Raw genomic sequence first — 14,467 nt, 5'->3', positions numbered from 1 at the left:
ATATGAAGAGAAAGATGATAAATCATGATATCAGGATGGGTTTCTAAAATTCTCTGACATACAGGTATGTATAAACACAAAGCACTATTATATAGTGCATTTGCCATCACTGCCTGTAATTTAAATGGGGACACCTAAGAGGCAGAGCTGGTCAAAAAATATTTGAAAGGTGTTTTTGTCCAGAGCACATCAGTTCAGCAGTAAATTTTCTAACACTGGCAAGTGCAAACCCAGAGTGAAATTCCCTTTTCCTCTGAAGTAATGTTGTTGGACTTCATTTAAGAAACATTTATAGACCACCTACTATGTACAGGTTCCCATAGGAGCATAAAGGTGAAGAAAGAGATTCCGGAATTGAAGGTGCTTTCTATATATGTCATTTCTGGTAGGATTCACTCATGGCCACAGTAGTGAATTTGTTTTCCACAGATGGTGTTATTAATATAGTATCTCCCATTTACATGCCCTTCCCTTTGAATCCAGGCAGGTTTGAGACTCGCTTATAGCCATTAGAACGAGAGAGAATCCATGTTGCATGACTTCTGAGGCTAGATCAGAAAGAGCCATGGACCTTCCACCTGGCTCACTTGCCCACTTGCCCTGGGTTCTGAGGCTACTCTGCTGTGAGGGAGGCTCTGAGACGACACGAAAAAAGTGAGTGGCCTCCAGCTAGCGGCCATCCATTCCAGTCCTCTGCTACTTCAGCCCCAGCCGCCATCTGACTGCACCTGTGTGAGAGAGCAACCAACCAGCAGAGCAGCTCTTGACCTCCTGACCCTTAGAAACCAGGAGACAGAAGAAAATCTTTGTTGTTGCTTTAAGCCACTAGGCTTGAAGTGACATGGTGTGCAGTAATCAATATCCAGAAGACAAGACCAACTGCTACAGGAATTTAGGGAGAAATGAGAGAATTTCTAATTGGGGCGATGAGGGTGGCTTCATGGAAGAGTGGCCATTCAAAGTGAGCTTTGCAGAGGACGGGAAGTAGAGAGGTGGAGGGAGGAAGGGCATTCTATTGACAGGCACTGCCCAAGGGGCCTCCATGGTAAAAACCCTCAGTGTGTGACACATGAAAAAGTACTGCCAGAAAAACACAGTGAATGGGATTAATACCACTGAAGTATATAATTGAAAGTAGAAAAAATGGGAAATTTTAAGTTGTATCTATGTTATCAGAATAAAAAAAACCCACAAAAACCAAACCCATAGAACTGTACAATACAAAGAATGAACCCTAAAGGACTCTAGTTAATAGTATAATTATAATAATTTTGTTTAATCATTTGAAACAAAGCACCACACTAACGCAAAATGTTAACAATAGGGAAAACTGTGTGAGAAGAAAGTACAAAGGAACTCTTTACTTTCTGGATGATTTTCTGTCAACCCACAAATGCTCTAATAAGAAAAAAAATTAAAGTATTGTGGGAGATAGACTAGAAATGAGGATATGTGCTAATATGGTAGCCTCTGGCCACAGGTGGCTATTTAAGTTTAAATTAATTAAAATTAAATAGAATTTAAAATTCAGTTCCTCAGTCCTCCTGGCCACTTTCAAGTGCTCAGTAGCTACCTGTGGCCGGTGGGAAACATGGGGCATCACAGAACTTTTCACTGCAAAGTGCTGTGGGATCTTTCTCATAGTTCCCTGGGCAGCAGTGAGCCACCACGGGCTTTTGAGGAGAAGAGGGCCATGACGGGAGCTGGGTTTAGGAAAGCTGTCCTGGCGCTAGGAGTGGGGGAGAGCTAGAGAGCAGGTTGGTGAGGAGGCTGTGGTCAAAGGGCAGAGAAGGAGGACAGTTCATCATCTGCCTGTGGTGAGGCACAGGGCTGGGGAACAGGAAGGCTGCAGGTTCCAAGATGGGCCAGTCTGGGGAAAACACTAGCCATCATCAGAAGGTAGCTGCTGATTTACTTATCAATCCTTCAGGGTATTAAAATGATCTTGTTCCAGTGGGGGGCTTACCAGAGACCTGTAAAAACCAAAGCCAGCTTTAAAAGACCTGAAATAAAAACCGAGGGGCTGAAAAGTGAGGGAACAGGGGTGGGAAAGGAAAAGGAGCCCAGGAGAGGGGGCTGCAAGTGACCCCCGCACACATCCCAGGTTGGCGGTGGCCATTTTCTGGGGAGAAATGTGCTCATTAAAGCTCCAGATGAGAGGATCTTTTTAGCAGGCCTTGTTAAAGTGATGCAACCACTAGTGAAAAATGAAACAAAATCAATCACACTGATCCGATGCCTCCTTTGTAACAGACCAAATAAAAGGAACTAAGAACTTTCAAGTAAGAACACTAGGAATCATTAGTGTTTGAAATGAAAAACAACAGTTTAAAATAGACTAAACTTTCCAGAGCCTTGCAGCGATCAGATGGGATTTCCCATCCTTTCCTTTCCTGGTGCCCTCCACTGTTTCACCATCCTGAATTTCCATCCACTGATCTTTTAAACAGATGGACAACAGGATCCAGTATCGCGATGCGTTAACAGAAGGCAACAACGGCCGTTTAGCATACCGGGTTTTTCATTAAGAATTTTTACCCCCAGAGCATCTGGACATTTTTCTCCAACTTGGCTCCTTCAGAGAGAACTGGTAAAGAATGGGGCATCCTTGGGCATATGTACACATCTGAAGGCCCCTCGGCCCCAGGCAAAGGTTAACCAAAGCTAGCTCCCCTCCCACTCTCGCTAACTGGTGCTACTTATTCATGATAACGGTGGATCCATGACAGAGATAAGTCCTGCTCTAGAAGCTCATACTTTGAAGTAGCCCACATAAACTGATCACTCAGAATCAAACCTATCACCCTTACAGGGCAGCTGAATGCGGGAAGTGAGGAAGCTGAGTAACAAAACACAACTCACTCTTTGGAGGCAGTAGGGATCTTTCCCCACCAGGATCTGTCTGTCCCTCTTTGTACTGTACTTACAGCCCTTTCCAGCTCACCCAAAATGTGTTTGGTTGGGATCAAATCCTTCCATGCTAGAAGTCTGATGTCTAATTTATTTCAGAGTAGGAGACAAAAACTCTTTTGTACTGGAGATCCACTTTAAAATAACTTACACATTCCAAGCATGAGAGGATGTTGCTTCCCTGATTTATAAGCTTTCACAACTTTCCAGAAGTGCGACTTTGAGTTCCAAAGAGGTCCCCCAGGGTAGCTGATGAGCCTCAGTGGTTGAGTGCCGGCTTCCCACATACAAGGTCCGGGGTTCAATCCCCGGCCACAGTACCTCAGAGAAAAAGTCCCCCAAACAGTTTTATCCTAAAAAAATCTGGACAACAAGTCAAAGCTGATCATTTCCTTTTACTCTCCAGCTTTGTAAATGTGCATGATTATCTCTTTAGAGTTGCCATAGGGAACTCCTGTTTGTATATATATTTCAAGATGGCTTTACAATTACTTCAAAAAAATAATCCATCTCGGGCAGCAGGGCCCTCACGGGCACTCTGGAGTCGGTAGTTTTACCCAGGGCACTCGTGATGTGAGCTTGCTGGGACACCATGGACTCATCCTGTGGTGAACACCTGGTAGCACTGACAGACGGAAGGAGGGACTTACACTCAGGGCATTCAGGGACTGATGATGTTAGCTAAGGCTTACGCTGCCCGTATTTTGTGCCAAGCCTTATTCTTGATGCTTTATGTGTCTTAATTCATTTTCTCCTCCCAAGTCTATACCAAGTAGGTCCTATTATTTCACCCCCACTTTACAGATGAGGAAAGAGAGGCCCAAGGTCACCAGCGTTAAATGACAGAGGCCAGCTGGCTCCCAGGGCTGAGTGATACTCAGTTCGCCATACTGCCTGTACCCGAGGAATGCAGGTTTTAGGTTAACATAAACTTTCTAACAGGAGAAACATAAAACCACAGATCCCCAGAGTTGGCCTTTGTGAGAGATAGAAGGCACACGTAAAGTGTCAGAGTTGTGCAAAGTGTAGACGTATTGTAGAAACTGAATGAGGACTCATACATAATAGCACAAGTATGGCTGATAAATTAAGGCAAAGCACTTCTCAAGTGGAAGTTCTACCCTTGAACACAAGGAGCGATTTGGAGTTTCTGCTCAGAGCCCAAGACAGTCTGGCTTGCCATGTTCTCCTTCCTCCTATTTCCAGTGGGCCTTGTAGCTGTTATGAAGGCCTTCCACCCCATGAAGCATTCAGAGTTCTTTAAAATTACTTAGTGAATCATTAGGCTCCTCTTTTCGCCTTCCCTTAAGACAGGTCCAAATAGTCAAGAAAATGCTCATAAATTATTTTCTACAAGCTTAACAGTGCTCAGAGGTACTGCTGTTCTAGTTTGTGTTTTGCTGTGATGCATGTGCATTTCTGCATCACCAGCATGTTTGGAATCATCAGACAGGGGATACGACAGAGAGGGAAATAAATGTGCCATCCAGGGGCAACCTCAGACTATCAAATGACACAAGAAAGGGTTTGTTAAACAATCTTTCATAAGTCAATGGTTAAAATTTGGCAGCAATAACTCATTTTTGCTTCACAATTGGTGACCCAGTACCAGGTTATTAATTTGCAGCCAGGATCGTTTTGTCCAGATCCCCCAAACCCCTGCAGTGAGTAAACTGAGAAAGTTATCAGGGAGACCTGTTTTGTTACACTCCACAGGAAACCAGGAACCTTTAAATGGAGAAAGAAAAAGGAGCAACTGAAGCACAAATCTTAGCAAAGGAAGTCAGATTCAGTTTTGGGATCTTACTTGTAGTTTTTCTCCCAGAATTTGACTGGCCTGACATATGATGTGATGAAAATGACACTCCCAAGAAATGGACTCAGCGGAGTAGAAAAGATTGAAGTGGCAATTGTTTGAAAGAAAAGCATTGCAGAATCTGAGAAGTCTGAGTTAAGGCAAAAAAAAAAATCACTATTATATTTTTATATATTATTTCAGATCTTGACTAGTTTTCATTTAAGCCATTTTCTCTCCAAGGAAAGAAAGAAGGACATAAATTTAATTGCCCTATGTACATATTTAGAAATATAAAACTTTCAGTAGTATCCTGCTAAGTCTCATTTCACCAGCATGTAAACCAAATGAATCTCATAAAAATCCCAGCAGTCTCAGTATGATTCATGGCAAAGAGTTAGTATCTAAGAAATGAAAAGAACAGTTTCCTTTTACCAAGATATCATTAGCTAAACAAAATACAATGAGGTACATTTACTAAAATACTAAGTAGTTTTATAAATAATTAAAAATAAATTACACTCCTAAAAACAGATAAACAGCATTGTTTTTGAAGTTAGCATCTCTGTTTCCTAAATAATATTTTTCCATTATTCAAAAATATACATTATTTATCATGCATTGAGTTCCAATGGCCCAATTCAAGTCATGGCTGGTTTATAAACTAAAAACTTAAGCTTATGACACCACAGCATTTTGCTGGCCAACGGGCCACTTCAGCACTCGGTTTGTGCCTCTCAATTACTAACATGTCTGGGTTTCACATAGTCCACACGTTATTGCTCAATATTTTAAAAGTACACCTATAACTTTGGCTTAAGCTCAACTGATAGCTGGGAATCTGGGGGAGATGCCAGAATCAGTCGTTCTCTGAACAGGCCTGGCTTCTCCCCGCTCTCACTGTGTCGTTGGAGAACTCCTCTCAGTGCCAATCACGCTGGCAATACCGTGCTGCTGGAGTTACGATGGGGTCTGTGTCGAGGAACCAGGCAGGGGTTCCTGGAGATGGCAGAGGTCAATGGAAGGCCAGACTGCCCAGTTCTTACCTACCCCCAGCATTTCTTGTCCTCCAGGGGATTATCTTCCTACAATTCTGATCTCATCTTTGCAACTAGAAGGTGTTGGGCGAGTCCTTCTCGCTGTTGGACAAATGGGGTCTTGTTTCTTTAGCCCATGTTCAAAAAGTTCGTGTAGAAAGTTAGAAGCAAAAAGCCTGGCATGACAGGAAGACTATATATCTCATTCCCAAGCAGAACATAGATGAAATTACTCGGGTTTCTATGTGTTTTAACCTTCAACCACTGGCAGGGCTTGAAGTTACGTGATAGGGAGGGGTTCCTTAATGGCCCCACTTCTACGCCAAATATAGAAAAATGAGGGAGCCTTGTGCTGTCCAGAAGTGATTTCCTGTGCATTTTCATAGATTTAAGCTCAGGTTTTTTTTCTCAGGAAAAACTGTGCCATTTTTTTTAACTTGTCATTTACTTTCAAATATCTTTAGGCATGAAATAACACATTGTCCATTAATAATCCGTCTCAATAATGAATTGTTTGGATACCAAAGAGAACTCTACTGTGCTACAATTTAAATCCAATTCCTTTTACTTTGATATAGGTTCAAATGGAGAACCACAGAATAATATACCATTGTGATATCTATTTTCACCCATTTCTTCTTCATCTGAAGCTGAAAATACCTCACTAGCTCCACTACCAAGCACACCAAAATAACTGTGGTCCTTGGGACTGGAAGAAAAGGGAACTGCATGGGAGATGCCATGGAGAAAAGGTATTGGGAAAAAAAACTGGCCAGCAGAGGAGGGTCAGAAGTGGAGACGGAAGGAAGCGGAGGTTCCAGTACCAGGTGACAGAGCCTGTGGGCGGGGGGGGGGGGGGCTTGCCAGAGAGCCAGGGCAAGGCTAATTGGAGCAGGGGCCGGGCGGGACGTTAGAGGGGCTGGCATTGATTTTCTCTTCCATTCTGAATGTTTCCCCAAAGATTATGTTGTATTTCTTTTTAAAGGAGATGTCATCTCCCCCAACCCTGAGAAGGCTCCCTTGTCTGTTTGGTGTATATTTTTAAAGTGCCAGAAACAATCATCTAGAAACCAAGATGAAGAAGTAAATGAGGAAAATAGTATTAGCTTATAAAAATAGGTCAGTGTGGTAGGAGAGGAAAGGAAATTTAATAGGTCAGAGGTAGGACAGAAACAGACAGATGGCCTCAGAGGCTATTTTACTCAGGGAAGATCAATAAAGCAATAGCACTCTCTGGGCAAGTATCAAAGACTGTGAGTATGACTGCCAAGAAACAGGGATGCCCAAGGGAAGTAGGCACCATGAGCCCTTGCATGTCTCTTGGTATGCCTAAGAGGTAGATGATAAAAACTTCAGGCTTATTTGAGTACGTGCAAAATGAAAACATCAATACCATCAATAATTAAAGTAAAAAAATCACTAGAAACTCAATAGAATATACAAGTAGAAAACAGCCTTCCCAATATAAACATTTAACACAGCTACTCTGGCGAAGTCTGTATAATTACTAGAAGACAATGATCTTCCGTGGTCTCTATACATATTAAAGGGTGAGTATTCTCATCTCTCCCTGGAGGTTAAAAGCTCCGAAACTAACAGAAGCTACCGAGGGAGAAAACATGCTAGTACTAGAAAGCAATTTACTAAACAGTGCCCTGCTGGCCTGAAAGCTAATTCAATTCCAAAACAGAGCAAATTAGTCCCTTCTCGATGCCAGGATGAAGCCCACAGTTCCTTAATCGAATGGTAAAATCATTAACATTTCAAAATTAGTCAAGACCTAGGGCTGACAAGAACCTGATAGTTTTGTCTTGATGACACTTAAATCCAGTTTTTTGAACTATTTATTCTATTATATTTTGATATAAAATATCAAAGGCAGCAAATATCTACCTTTTCAACTGGTCACGAATGGGAGGGATCTATGGATAATGAGGGGTGGGGAGGAAGGTAAAGGCTGTATAATTTGTAGCACAACTGCAGTACTCAGGCTCCCTATCTCAGCAGAAGGGAGGACATGGAATTTGACAATGGGGAGGGGTGGGGGGGTGGCAGGGGGCATTTTTAGAGACAAAGCATGGGGACTGAGTATTTTAAAAAAACTACCAAATGCCCAATGAAAGCTACATCTCAAATGTATTTGGCTTCTTAAGAGAATGAGTCTACCCAATCACGAATGCACTTAGATTTAATGCACACTTTGTGCAACCTGAGATAAATGCTAATGCTGCTTATATTCTTAGAGGAGAGATTAAGTGCCAAATACTACATGCCTGCATGTGAACGCTCAACATGAATATAGGTCAGGTAATTGAAAGTTATGGTTCCCAGAATGGTCTTAATTCAGCAGTGGAACGATAAGGAGTAATTAGTATTACTGAACTCACCTAACAAGCATAAACATCAATACAAAATGCTACAGATATACTTGAGACTAAAGATATGATAAAATGGGGAGTCATAACTTTAAATTTTAAATTCTTACTGCAACTCCTCAACCACAAATTTGCATTAATGTCATAATTTTAATTTAATAAGTGTGTATTAAACTCTAGCCAGGAAACCTTAGATACAAGTCAGAAATAAACTAAAATTATCTCAGTCTTTCTCTTCACTGTCCTTGTTTTCAAGGAATTTGTTTGGAAAACTAAATTTCTGGTGTTATATGAAATGATCGTGGTTAAAGGAAGAGGGGGCTGAACAAACCTTATGCTTTTGCAAAAATGTTTTTTTTTTCTTAGCTCGTTCTGCCAAATAACCTTGAAACACTTTAAAAATATCTATGCAGGTCTAAGAATAGGAGCCTGAAACAATGTGCATTGTGAGGCCAGCTTTTGGTATGGTTTAAAATAACTTTTCTTTTTAAAAAAAAAAACAAATGGAGGCTAGAGGAGAGCATTTTTAGAAAATTAGAATATATTATCATTCAATGATTCTCCCAAGTCTGTTTTCATTCCAGTGCATAAACTTTAGATCTCAGGGTTCCTGACGAATTATCTTAGGGAACTTTATGCAAATTTCGTAAGAAAGGAAGCTCTGAGTAGTTAATAAAGCTAGCTAACTGTCCCCACAATAGGATACCAGAGTCTGGAACCTTGGCTCGCACACACCAGGGGCATAAGAGCCACCAGGAAGCTTGTGAAGACGTAGACTCCTGGCACCACCTCCTGGAATTTGGATTTAGAAAGTATGTGCTGGGCTCAGGAATCTACTTATCTAAAATAGATCGTCCAGGGATTCTGATACAAGTGGGCTCTGAACGTTTAGAAAGCATAAATTCACTGAGAAGGAAAACCTTATGAGGGCATATTTTAGGCCTGAAAGAATATTTTTTTATTCATATCTTTCAGTAGATAGATATAAATAAGCATATAGATAAGCTTACATTTTTATAAGCACACATATACGCTTACATAAATAAATATGATACATATACACACATATATAAACTTATATAAAACTTAGCTATTTATCTCAAAGTGATCTTTAGAAGGAGCATCTCAAATTTGTTTTGAAGCAAATTTAAACTAATGATCGTTATGGAAACACGTAAGAACATACAAGGAAACCAAATGAAACCACAAATGATAAAACTAGAGGTGTTAGTTAATAGTAATGATGAAATAAAACCATAGTTTATCTTTTTTAGTCTTTGAAAATAATTGTATAATTCTGTTTGCACTTAATTCTAGGTTTTGAATAATGTTCAAGTATATGCTAACCATATTATATTGAAATATAATATTATATAATCTATATATATTGAATGCATCAACCCTATCTATAATATTTAATAAATTGATTTGCACCATTTTGCACAAGTCAACTGAATCATTTAGGAAATAACTTTCCATTTAAAAGACAGGATATCCTAATGCAGATCTGACATGGGAAATAGAAAGATCAGAAAACATAAAAGTAATTCTTAAATATGCATTAAGAAGCAGGAAGAGTTCAAAATTAAAAAACATCTTTTAAGGCTAAGTGGCCCAAAGGGATTCCAAAGTGCCTTCCCATGTCCCCACTTAAATGTAATCTTAAAGACTTTAAAAATCTTTTTATTGTCAGGGTTCAGTGAAAAGCTTGCATTGGTAAAATGTGAATCAGCTCACGGGTGAAAATAGTATCAGAAAGGATACGAGGGATTGCAAAGAGCTGAGCAAACACATGAAATGAAGAGCCCCAAGCCATCTGCCAAGGAGCCACATATGTCATGACGAACTGTAACTTGTGAAGCAGGTCCCCAAGCTGAAAGCAAAAGGAAAAAAAAAAAAAAGATTCGTCAGAGATGACAACAACAATGGTAGTTGTGTCAAGGTCATTTAAAGGGCACATGTCACAGTTAGGACCATGCAGTGAAACTACTGTTAGCTCTTTTACTCTTACCTTCCTTTGTCCTACATGCAAAGATATATTTAAGATACAGTGATATTTTAAAACAGCAACAGTCTGTTCAGAAGAAATCCTGTGTGGCTAAGTGTTCATTTATTATTTCAACTTTAAATACGGTATACCTCTTTGCCTTTCTGAGAGGAACCATCACAGCTTGGTCTTCTCTTCTTCATTTTGGGTCTTTTAGAGAAAGTCATACAAAACCCTATCATTATTAACATTGTGGAGATGTTTGTGTATTAATTGCTTCTTATATCTTCAGCCACTTTTGCTGGAAAAACTGGTCCATACAACTGAATTACTTTAGAAAGCCAAGATATAATATGGAAGCTGTCACATTGGCTAGACAAGCCAGCACAGAAAAATTAGTCGAAGTCTAGGAAGAGACGGATAGGAGGAGAGACCTTACATGGACCAAGGACAGACATGCAAGGAACATCAGTGGTTTGGGATGACAAGAACATGAATTTGCCAAGAAGAATGGTGAAGGATGGACTACATTGGTTGTAGATATCTGCTTTGCAGTAAGACGTGATTGATCAATCCCAGGTACAAAACCATGTTGTTGTCACTTCTAGATATAGTCAAGTATCCTACCATGATATTAAAAAAAAAAATCCACATACACTCTTCATCAGTAATAGAAACTTCAGAGGGCCGAGTGTATTTGTTCCTAGAATGGATAACATATGAGACAAAATACATTTGCCAAAGTCATTGATGTTAAACAGAAGAAAAATTCGGATTTTAAATTAGATTGATAGGTATCACACAGGAAATCAGAAGGCTGCAATGAAGGAGGGCAAAAGTTGGGAAACAGAGCCATTAAGGATTAGTTCCAGGATGCAAGGTACTTTAGTCCCTTAGTGAAAGACCAACCTTGTGATTCTGAAACCAAAGGATGAGATGACTCTGAACTTTTCAATGAAAGAATAATGAGACAGAGAATTAAACTTCTCTCCAAATCTTCCCCTCTCTTTTCTTGTCTCACCAGATTCTCACAAATATCCTGGCACTGGAGAAGAGCTTCAGAGTAGAACGAAACATTGGTAGACATGCCACAGAAGATGAACCAAGGATGAAAGTTCTCTCAGATGCACAACAAAGTCATGGGCTCCTTAAGTCACCTGCATCTGGTTATGTATAAAATTACTTGGGTCCAAATGTGTCCGCCAGGGACCCTAGTCACAGACCTAATGATGAATTGCATTTGAGGGCTGACGAATCAGAAATAGAGTAAAGAGAAGGGAGGGTGGCAGGGGGGAGGAGGAGAGAGAAAAAGAGGAGGTGAGAAGGAGAGAGGGTGGCATATGAAAAAGATACAGAAAATTGGGAGGGCAAAGTGGGGGTAAAAATAAAGAAAGGGAAATAGAAGAGAAAGAAAGTTTGGGCTTGGGGAACTGTAAAGGAATATAAATTCTGGGAAAGAAAAACAGGTGGGGTGTTTTGCTAATAACTTACCCTCTCTCTACTCTTGCTCACCTGAATCAACACAAAAGGCTGATGTCCATTGGCTTCCAAGTTCTTTCAGAAAGGCCACTTTGGCGTTAATCCTGGGGATTGTTTAAGCCTCCTGAATCAATTCTGGAAGGGACTCCATAGCCTGCAGTGCCTTTGAGAGTCTGACAATAGGGACCAAAGTGTTTTACTGTGCTAGGGCAGTGTGAGGTCCAATTTCTTAGGTGCATCCAAAAAAACAGCCGTCTCTCCCCACCTCACCCCTATTTTTACCCGTCAGTGAGTGACTTGTATAGACTGAGATTGACAGTTCTCACACAGGCTTAAACTCTTGATTCACTTCTCTTAAAAGATATGATTTCCTTTAAGGGTCACTGTCATTTTCTTTCATCTCCACCATTAACCCAATCAGAAGACGAATGTGCCAATTACACAAGAGAAGATATTCAAGTACATGATCTCCAGATTACTTGAGAAGCAAAAGTCCTGAGAGTGATGGTGGGGCTCTCTTCTATGAACTTGCTCATTCATGCCTAGCCAAACTCTTCCAGACAAAACACCTCTGGATTTGAAATCCTTTGGTACACCCACTGTTAAGAGTCCCCAGTCTAGTTATCACGAATTAACCCTCTGACTCATGCCTGGGTGAAAATCACAAGCAGGAACAAGATTAGCTTAAGTGATGTATGGTCCCCAAATGTCCTGAAAATGAGTCAGGAGCTATGGAAAGTTACTCCTGTTTGATTTTCAATGTATGCTTGTATCCTGGGAGGCTTTTAAGCTACCTTCTGGAAAAGCTGATAAGTAGGTCAGGCACAGCAAGTACAATCAGATGGGCAGCCCCTGGGAAAGCCTCATCTGCAAGTTTAAAGCTCTAACAAGTTAAATTTCACTGCATGATGATGAAATGAATCTATTCCAATTATTTTTCGCTGAGCACAGCAGCTTGTATTTACACATAAGCAAAATCTGTAATCAGACCTCCACGGAGACCAGACACAAGCACTCTCATGCCCTGACTGCAGCTAAGGTCCCAGGCTCCTTCCTTCTAGCTGTATGTCTCTCTTTGCCTTGTTTTTTTTTTCCTATTAACATTGTGAAGTATCAAATATGTTCTTTGGAAAAGACTTTCAATAAGAAGCTTACAAAAATAGTCTCTGCTATTTTTAATCATTGAAAAAATCAGATCTTCTGAATGGTGACTCTTCACATAGTCTATAGTTCCTCCACAATGTAGTAATTAAATGCGCCTTTATGTAGCCCACCAAAAAAATAAAATAAAAATAAATAAACAGATGTACAGTAGACAAGTCAGATGCCAATATAATATAGTGTTTAAGATCCTGGATTTGAAACCACTCTGCCTGATTCAAACCCCAGCTCCACCACTCTTCATAAATTTCTGCCTCCATAAAATGGGGATGATAATAGTAACTCCTCATAATGTTGTTATGAGGATTAAAGGACTTGGTATTTCTTAAGGACTTAGAGTAGTGCCTGACAGTAGTAGGTGCTAGGTGAGAACTTGATAAATAAATGCTAGGACAAGTGGATATCTTATTTTGAGGATGTCCTTAGTGCATAATTGGGTAAGTTTAGAGTTCCAGTCCAGCCCTTATTTTGCAGAGGAGGAAACCAGACTCAGATAGGTTACGTGAATTGCTTAGGTCACAGAGCAAGTCACTGACCCACTGGAGACCAGAGGTTGTCTTGGATTCTCAGTCCAGTGAGAAATCACCAAACCTTACATTGTCTCCCCGAGGCCATGGGCCTTTGGTGAGGCTACCGCAAAAGGAAAAACCTGCCTGCTGTACAGCAACTGAGGAAAGGTCTCCTTTACCTAAACCTTCCAACTGACATCATAAAAGGCAGGATCACAAGTGTGGCCATGACATACAAATTGTACCTGCAGCCAGTAATGGGGGTTTGTTCTCCCATGTGCCCAGTTAAGATCTGTTCCCAAACTCCTTTCTCACCAAAAACACCCAATTAGTAAAAGAGGATACCATCCAATAAGCTAGGTGGCACTCAAATGGGTCTCCAAAAGCTGCTGAGTTACCTGTGCTTGTATGCACAGGTATGAGAAGGCTGACATGGTTGACATATTTAATTCTTAAATGTGTGGAGAAGCAATATGCAGGCTGAAGAGACTAAATTTTGTACTCTTCCTTTACCTTTTGCAGTTCTCTTCAAGGGTGAAATTGGGTGAAAGAATGAAAAATGTGTGGGTATGAAAAGATAATTTCTAAGCACAAAAGGAAAACTAAATATTGATTATCAATGGGAAAAGTATATTTGGAGACACTTTATGAACTATCTTAGGCCATTATTTATAAAATAATGACCCAATTAAGATAAGACTTAATGGAAACAGCAACACTTTATAGTAAACATGGCCTCATGCCAATGTAACATCCCCACAAGCACTTTAAATAGAAACCCCATTTAGAGGAGCTATGAACAGATGTCATACAGCTTTTATTTGCATCTCTGTAGATGTTTTGAGGCCTTTGTTTTTATGAAGTTTATCTCACTCCTAATGTTATACTTACAAGGTCTTAAATCTCAGCTCTATTAAAGCATAATAAACTATATGAGCTAACTGAATACGATTATGAGAGAAAACAAAATCCTCTGGGTCTTTTCCACTGAAAACCCAAGGAAAAGAGTAAAGAAAGTCACAATGGAGTCATTCTGGGCATTTCCTGAGGAAAGACAACATAAATATTCTCATTTCAAATGACCTATTTTGGAAATATCTTTTCAATTAAGCATAGACACAGTTATAGCTCTGCTCTTGAAAAGAAACTCAATCTGTGTAACTCCACAAACCATTTGAGAGAAATATCACCAAATGAAGAGGACCCCAAACTTT

At 40.2% G+C, this 14,467-nt stretch overlaps 1 protein-coding gene across 2 annotated transcripts in view; it reads right to left on the bottom strand.

The window, feature by feature from the left end:
• PCNX2 (pecanex 2) overlaps positions 1–14,467 on the bottom strand; it is a 354,532-nt gene that overhangs the window by 98,200 nt on the left and 241,865 nt on the right. For both annotated transcript variants that reach the window (XM_071207372.1, XM_004451027.4), the window contains 2 exons: positions 9,882–9,990; positions 4,718–4,847 (listed from right to left, as the gene is read on the bottom strand). In XM_071207372.1, the coding sequence (XP_071063473.1) occupies positions 4,718–4,847; positions 9,882–9,990 (239 nt within the window). The remainder of the gene's footprint in view (positions 1–4,717; positions 4,848–9,881; positions 9,991–14,467) is intronic.

Source organism: Dasypus novemcinctus, chromosome 13 (assembly GCF_030445035.2).
Source record: "Dasypus novemcinctus isolate mDasNov1 chromosome 13, mDasNov1.1.hap2, whole genome shotgun sequence".
Taxonomy (NCBI): Eukaryota; Metazoa; Chordata; class Mammalia; order Cingulata; family Dasypodidae; genus Dasypus; species Dasypus novemcinctus.
This window is presented reverse-complemented; position numbering and strand designations above follow the sequence as displayed.